General features: G+C 48.8%; 1 protein-coding gene across 6 annotated transcripts in view; it reads left to right on the top strand.

The window, feature by feature from the left end:
- The first annotated feature begins 1,115 nt into the window (after positions 1-1,115).
- The window catches only part of TTC7B (tetratricopeptide repeat domain 7B), a 343,610-nt gene continuing 336,559 nt past the window's right edge, over positions 1,116-8,166 (top strand). For 2 of the 6 annotated variants that reach the window (XM_038406919.2, XM_043517819.1), the window contains exon 1: positions 1,144-1,702. In XM_038406919.2, the coding sequence (XP_038262847.1) occupies positions 1,582-1,702 (121 nt within the window). In that variant the 5' untranslated portion in view covers positions 1,144-1,581. Of the gene's footprint in view, positions 1,703-8,166 lie in introns of all 6 variants that reach the window. The other 4 variants (XM_038406917.2, XM_043517822.1, XM_043517821.1 and 1 more) reach the window with 4 other exon arrangements.

The following is an 8,166-nucleotide window of genomic DNA, read 5'->3' as shown; positions in this document are numbered from 1 at the left end:
TTAAAAATTTAGCTGTCAATGTGTGTGTTTTGAACAAATTATTTGCCAAAAAGAAAAAAGCAGTTTCAGATTGACGCACTATTCTCAAAATTGTCAAATAGTTTTGACTGCATTGATTTTGTTTTGAATGTTTTGACACATAAAACAACCTGTTTTGATGTTTAGTTTCAAAGTGTAATCTTGTTTTAAAATGTATTTAAAGAACCAAAAAAAGTAAATACCTTGTTCTGACTTTAGTTCAGGGCCTAGGAAAGATTTAGAAGTCTTGCCCACTCATATTTCGGACTCCTCCACCAATTTACATAATTCCAAGACTCATTTCTCTAACTCATAAATTATTGACAGGTTTCAGAGTAGCAGCCGTGTTAGTCTGAATTCGCAAAAAGAAAAGGAGGACTGGTGGCACCTTACAGACTAACAAATTTATTAGAGCATAAGCTTTCGTGAGCTACAGCTCACTTCATCGGATGCATTTGGTGGAAAAAACAGAGCGGAGTATATCAATCTCCCCTCTGTTTTTTCCACCAAATGCATCCGATGAAGTGAGCTGTAGCTCACGAAAGCTTATGCTCTAATAAATTTGTTAATCTCTAAGGTGCCACCAGTCCCCCTTTTCTTTTTTTCATAAATTAGTGGCTGCCTTGCCTCTTCTTAGCCCCAGTAATCCATAATTTCAAGACCAACCCCTTTTCCCCTTGATCAGCTGAAGCATTCCTAACCTCTCCCCCCCCCTCACCCCCACCCTTTCGGGCCCTTCACGGTGGTTCTTAGCCTCCCTCCATTCTTAGCCCCCTTCTCTCCTACCGCTGAGCAGCCTCCTCCTCCTGCTCCCTGCGCGGGGCTGCCTACTAAGCAAATCCCCGGCCCGGTGGCTCCTCTGCAAAGCTGCCCCGCTCCCCAACTCCTCTCTCTACGGCCGCTGCCCTCTGCCCCCAGGGGCGCGCTCCGCCTTCCAGGTCCTCTTCCACCGCAGCTGTAACGAGAGCAGGGCCGCTTTGTGCCCCTACACGCGGCGGGGGGAGACGCCTCAGCCTGGGCGACAACCGCCTCCCGCGCGCTCGGCGGGGGAGGGGGGCAGGCGCGTGAGTGCGTTGCACGGGGAAGAAGGGCACTAAGGACAGGGGCGGGCTCGCACACGGAGCGGGCGGAGCGCAGCAAAGGCTCAGGTTTGCTCTGCGCTGGGCGGCAAGGGGAGGCGTTAGCCGCGGCGCGGGCCGGACTGACGGGGGAGGGAGGCTCTGGTGCAAGGACGCGTTTAGAGCCCGACCCTCAACGGCCGGCTGCCATTTCCCTGGCCCCGAGGGCAGGCGGGGGGGGGCTCCAGCAGCACAGCGCGGCCGGGGTGGGCCGTAGCGCTCTCTGCCCACCCGCCACTTTCACCGCCCCGCGGCCCGCTAAGGGAGCAGAGCGGCCTGACACCGCCCGCAGTCCCGCGGCGGCCCGCCAGGGGGCGCTGCTCCAGGCGTTCGGCGCCCTGCGCTCGGGTCGCGCAGCCCTCACGTTCCCCCTCCCTCACTGCAGCCGCCGCCGAGGAAGCGCCCGAGCCGCCGCCGCCGCCGCCGCCGCCCGGGGACTCCGGCCATGGCTACGAAGAAGGCCGGCTCGCGGCTGGAGACGGAGATCGAGCGGTGCCGCTCCGACTGCCAATGGGAGCGGATCCCCGAGCTCGTCAAGCAGCTCTCGGCCAAGCTCATCGCCAACGGTGCGGGGCCGCGTCGGGTCGGCGTGGGAAGGACGGAGGGGGGCGGGCGGAGAGGACGGGAAGCTGGCGGCCACCCGCGCGGCCTCTCCTGGGGGTGTGGCGCCTGGGGCCGGCAGGTGCATCGGGGCGGGGATCTGCTCATGGGGCGGAGCGGGCAGAGGGAATGAATGAGCGAAGGGGGAGGAGGCTCTTCGCCCGCGCGCATTCGTGGGGTGTCCTGCATGCGCCGGCGCTGTTGTTTTCCCGGGGTGTTTGAGCCGCTGGTTCCTGAAGCGCGACTGTTGCGCGTGTGTTTGTAGTGCTAGAGCTCTGTAGACGTAACAAGGAGCAGCCCCCACCCCACTGCAGGGATGCGTGTCTTCTTCATGCTTGTGGTTATAGAATCATAGAAGACTGGGGTTGGAAGGGACCTCGGGAGGTCATCTAGTCCAACCCCCTGCTCAAAGCAGGACCATCCCCAACTAAATCATCCCAGCCAGGGCTTTGTGAAGCCTGACCTCGAAAACCTCAAAGGAAGGAGAATCCCGCACCTCCCTAGGTAACCCATTCCAGTGCTTCACCACCCTCCTTGTGAAATAGTTTTTCCTAATATCCAACCTTGACCTCCCCCATTGCAACTTGAGACCATTACTCCTTGTTCTGTCATCTGCTACCACTGAGATCAGCCTAGATCCATCCTCTCTGGAACCCCACTTAAGGTAGTTAGTTGAAGGCTGCTCTCAGATCCTCACCTCACTCTTGTCCTTGGGTAACAGGTGAGTTGTGGCCTCAGAAGAAGAAATGAAGTCTGTAGCTGCAAAAAGGAGATTAGAATGGTGGGTAGAGGACTTCTCTTATGTTTATAAGGTGTAACTGACTTTTACAGGGACAGCAGATATTCCTCTGTATAAGTTGGGTGAATACACTTTGAAATGGGAGCACACACCCTTTGCCCAAAGTGGTGTCCACTTGTGCTGATAGTCTAACAGGCTATCTTATGTTTTGAACTGTTGGTGAGACCCATTATTTGAATCGTGAATGTTGTATTTTAAACTGACGTTGCATCTTGTGGGATATGCAGCTTGATAATGTACATTAAATTATTAATTACTTCAGTTTATAATTCATGCAGTACTTGGACAAGTTTGGGTTATTGGTAGAAATACAGTATTTTTAATTAACTTTTTTAAAAAAATCAGCCGTGAGAAATGTAGCACTACACATAGACATTTTTGCAGAGTATCTTGTACAAACTATCATTCTAATAAATATGTTGGAGTTAAATGGTTACAAAGTACAATTTAAAAATTAGAGAAATTAAGAGATGAAGGGAGAAATAATGTATCATCTGATTTGAAAATAGCCCATGAGGCATCAAGACCTAGGAAAGCTGTTCCAATTGTCAAGAGATATAGAGAGCACGCTTCTGCACCAACAAAGATAAGATGCCTGTGTTTTGAAGCAGGTGTGCGCATAGTGAACTTGGAGGGAATAGACAAATATGGTCTTTATGGTAGACTGGAGCTGTTTTGTGGAGGACTTGAAGTATGGTGATGTGGAAATAGTTAAAATAATGAAGGTGAACAGTGATAAAGGCATGATTATGAGGATTTCAGTTGTTTACATGGAAAAGAGAAAAAACAAAACCTATCATCTGTGGGTGAACACTTTTCGCAAAACAATCACTCCATATCTGACCTCTCAGTCCTCGTCCTTTAAGGAAAACTGCACAAAACCTTTAAAAAGATGAGCCTGGGAACTTAAATTCATAACTCTGCTGGACACTAAAAAGGATAGACTTCTCAGACACTCTGGCTTTACGGTCCATTAGGACAACTTGTAACACACCCAGCTACCTACTGACCCTCCATTGTCACGACTGCAGGAGTGTTAATTGTTCATTGCATTTTAAGTCCTACAACATGTGTGAACCCCTTATGCTTAATGGTCTTTCCTACATCACTTTTTATTAGTTTGAATGCTCTTATTTCCCTCTTCAGACTTGAAAAAGAGCTCTTTGAAGCTCATAAACTTGTCACTTCCACCAACAGAAGTTGTTCCAGTAAAAGATATTCTCTCACCCACCTTGTGTGTGTCATATCCTGCGACCATCATGGTACAACAACACTGCACACAACAAATGTCATGGAGAGCGTCATAAATATAAAGGGAAGGGTAAACACCTTTAAAATTCCTCCTGGCCAGAGGGAAAACCCTTTCACCTATAAAGGGTTAAGAAGCTAGGATAACCTTGCTGGCACCTGACCAAAATGACCAAGGAGGAGACAAGATACATTCAAAAGCGGGAGGGCAGGAGAAACAAAGTCTCTCTCTCTCTGTCTGTCTGTTCATGTGATGCAGTTGCCGGGAACAGAAAGGAATGGAGTCTTAGAACTTAGTAAGTAATCTAGCTAGATATGCATTAGATTCTGTTTGTTTAAATGGCTGAGAAATAAGCTGTGCTGAATGGAATGGGTATTCCTGTTTTTGTGTCTTTGTAACTTAAGGTTTTGCCTAGAGGGATTCTCTGTGTTTTGAATCTAATTACCCTGTAAGGTATTTACCATCCTGATTTTTCAGAGGTGATTTTTTTACTTTTTTCTTCTATTAAAATTCTTCTTTTAAGAACCTGATTGCTTTTTCATTGTTCTTAAGATCCAAGGGTTTGGGTCTGTGGTCACCTATGTAAATTGGTGCGGATTTTTATCAAGCCTTCCCCAGGAAAGGGGGTGTAGGGTTTGGGGAGGATTTTGGGGGGAAAGACGTTTCCAAGCGGGCTTTTTCCTGGTTATATATCTATTAGACGCTTGGTGGTGGCAGCAATAAAGTCCGAGGGCAAAAGGTAAAATAGTTTGTACCTTGGGGAAGTTTTAACCTAAGCTGGTAAAAGTAGGCTTATGAGGCTTTCATGCAGGTCCCCACATCTGTACCCTAGAGTTCAGAGTGGGAAAGGAACCTTGACATGGTGGCAGAGCGGTGGAAATAACTTGAAATCATTTTGAGATCAATTTGAGATTTTTTTCAACCAGAAGCACAGATTTTTAAAAAGAAATATTTTTTTTTCCTTTAGGCTGCTGGAAAGCAGGTTTTAAACTGAAAGCAGTTAGAGGGTTTTTCTCTGCTTGGGGTCCAGAGCAGAGACAAAAGGGGATTGTCTTTTGTGAGCTGGAGTTTTCTCTACCTAAAGGCAGGATAGTTAACCTCCTGGAGGGAAATTCACAAGTCTTCACAGACCTGAAGTTGTGTTTTCCCTAAGAGTAACTAGAGGGGTTTTCTGCCTATTTTCCTGGAGACAAAGATGTTAGGTTTTTTGTTGGTTTTTTTTAAGAATTTTTCTGTAGGCTGACAATCACTATCAGAGAACATAGGTATCCGGACCGCACAGCAAGATTTTACGAGCCAATTTTTTTTTTTCTAACTCTCGGGTGTAAAGTTAGTTAAAAACACAGAGGTTAGGATGACAGACTGCACTGTTCAACAGAAGCTGGAATTAGCCAGATTTGAGGCTGAGGAAAGACAAAAAGAACATGAAAGACGGGTAGAACTCAGACAGATGGAGGTGGAGGAGAAGGGAAAAGAGAGGATGTATGCACTGGAGATGGAGAAGGCAAAGGCTCAGCAGAATATACCAACAAACTCTAGCAATCTTTCTCCAGGTACCACTTCCCATCCCAGAAAGTTCCCCACCTGCCACAAGACAGGCGATGATACTGAGGCCTTCTTAGAAAACTTGGAAAGGGCCTGCCTTGGGTACAACATCTCTACAGACCAGTACATGGTAGAGCTGTGGCCACAGCTCAGTGGACCCTTAGCTGAGGTGGCGGCTGAAATGCCTAAGGAACAAATGAACCAGTATGAACTATTTAAAACCAAGGAGAGAGTCAGAATGGGACTAACACCTGAGCATTCCTGTCGGCAGTTCAGAGCCCTAAGGTGGAAACCCGACGTGCCTACCACATTGTGAAACATTGGGATGTCTGGTTATCAGGAGCAAGTGTTAAATCTCAAGAAGATTTGCCCTTCCTAATGCAAATGGAGCAGTTCTTAGAGGGTGTTCCTGAGGAAATAGAAAGATGCATCCTAGATGGGAAGTCCAAAACTGTAATCAAGGCAGGGGAGATTGGAGCCAAATGCGTGGAGGTGGCAGAGAAGAAAAAAACTGGTCGCAGTTGGAGCAGATACCAGAAGGGACAACCTCAGACCACACCCTACTACTAGGGGCAGCCCAAGGCCCCACCTACCCTCCAAGGAACCCTCCAGCCACCTTATCGTCCCGCCACACCATTCTCCAGCAACCCACCTCACCCCAGTGACCCGTCAGCTGGACGATGTTTTAAATGTAATGAGCTGGGGCACGTAAAGGCCAACTGCCCCAAGAACCCCAACAGATTACAGTTCATTGCGCCGGAATCGCACCAGAGGTCCTCAGGCCCAGACACCTCCCAGATACCCTTGGAGCAGAGGGACACTGTGAGCGTCAGCGGGAAGAAGGTCACCGCGTGGAGGGACACTGGAGCACAAGTGTGGGTTATCCATGCTTCCTTAGTGGACCCCAGTTTAATCAACCCAGAGATCCAAGGGACGATTCAACCCTTCAAGTCAAACTCTTTCAATTTGCTTACAGCCAAGTTGCCTGTCCAGTACAAGGAGCTGGTCAGGAACGTGGACTTTTGGAGTCTATGATGATTATCCCATCCCCATGCTGTTGGGGGAAGACTTGGCCAATTCTGTGAACCCAGCCAAGAGGGTGGGAATGGTCACCCGCAGCCAGGGTAAACGAGCTGTCATGCCTAGCTCTGTTCCGGAAACTTCTACCAGGACCCGATCAGAGGTGATGGACCTGGACCCCAGGTCAGTGTCTGCAACAGCAGTAGTGGATCCAGTCCCAGAGACCCAGACAGAGCCAGTCCCAGAATCGGAACCGGCGGAACAACTAGCACCAGACCCATTGCCAGCACTGAACCTAATACTTGCAACCCCAACACCAGAGGGCCCCACCGAACCTGAACCGGCAGCAGCCGATAACCCTACACAAGAGGCTCAGCCTGACCCTGAACCCCAACATAGTGCACCAGCGGAGAATGGTTCGCAGTCAACGGAAACAGCCCAAGCCCCTACATCGCTTCCAGAGGGACCAAGCATAGGTCCATAGTCCAATGAGGAACCGATGCCTCCAGCATCAAGGAACAGTTCCAGACCGAACAGGAAGCAGATGAAAGCCTCCAGAGATCTTGGACGGCGGCCTGGAGCAACCCACCACCTCTCAGCTCTTCTAATCGATCCGGGTTTGTTGTAGAAAGAGGACTTTTATACAAGGAAACTCTTTGTGGTGGACACTAGGAAGACTGGAATCTTCAGAGACAGTTGGTAGTTCCAACTAAGTACCGGGTAAAGCTCTTGAGCTTAGTCCACGATCATCCTAGTGGCCATGCTGGGGTGAACAGGACCAAAGATTGTTTAGGGAGGTCATTCCACTGGAAGGGAATGGGCAAGGATGATTCTACCTATGTCCGGTCTTGTGAGGTATGCCAAAAAGTGGGAAAACCCCAAGACCAGATCAAAGCCCCTCTCCAGTCACTCCCCATCATTGAAGTTCCATTTCAGCGAGTAGCTGTGGGTATTCTGGGTCCTTTTCTGAAAAAGACACTGAGAGGAAAGCAGTACATACTGACTTTCATGGATTTTGCCACCTGATGGCCGGAAGCAGTAGCTCTAAGCAACACCAGGGCTAAAAGTGTGTGTCAGGCACTAGCCGACATTTTTGCCAGGGTAGCTTGACCCTCTGACATCCTCACAGATGCAGGCACTAATTTCCTGGTAGGAACCATGGAAAGCCTTTGGAAAGCTCATGGGGTAAATCACTTGGTTGCCACCCATTACCACCATCAAACAAATGGCATAGTGGAGCAGTTTAATGGAACTTTTGGGGCCATGATGCATAAATTCATAAATGAGCACTCCAATGATTGGGACCTAGTGTTGCAGCAGTTGCTCTTTGCCTATAGAGCTGTACCACATCCCAGTTTAGGGTTTTCACCATTTGAACTTGTATATGGCCGCAAGGTTAAGGGTGAAGCAGCAATGGGAGGGATTTACATCTTCTCCAGGAACTAACATTCTGAACTTTGTAATCAACCTACAAAAGACCCTCCGAACCTCTCTAGCCCTTGCTAAAGAAAACCTACAGGATGCTCAAAAAGAATAAAAAGCCTGGTATGATAAACGTGCCAGAGAGCATTCCTTCAAAGTAGGGGACCAGGTCATGGTCTTAAAGGCGCACCAGGCCCATAAAATGGAAGTGTTGTGGGAAGGCCATTCACGGTCCAGGAGCGCCTGGGGGCTGTTAATTATCTCATAGCATTCCCCACCTCCAACCAAAAGCATAAAGTGTACCATATTAATTCTCTAAAGCCCTTTTATTCCAGAGAATTAAAGGTTTGTCAGTTTACAGCCCAGGGAGGAGATGACACTGAGTCACCTGAAAG

Source organism: Dermochelys coriacea, chromosome 6 (genome assembly GCF_009764565.3).
Source record: "Dermochelys coriacea isolate rDerCor1 chromosome 6, rDerCor1.pri.v4, whole genome shotgun sequence".
NCBI classification, from domain to species: domain Eukaryota; kingdom Metazoa; phylum Chordata; order Testudines; family Dermochelyidae; genus Dermochelys; species Dermochelys coriacea.
The sequence above is the reverse complement of the archived record's forward strand: the minus strand, read 5'-3'. Positions and strand labels throughout refer to the sequence as shown.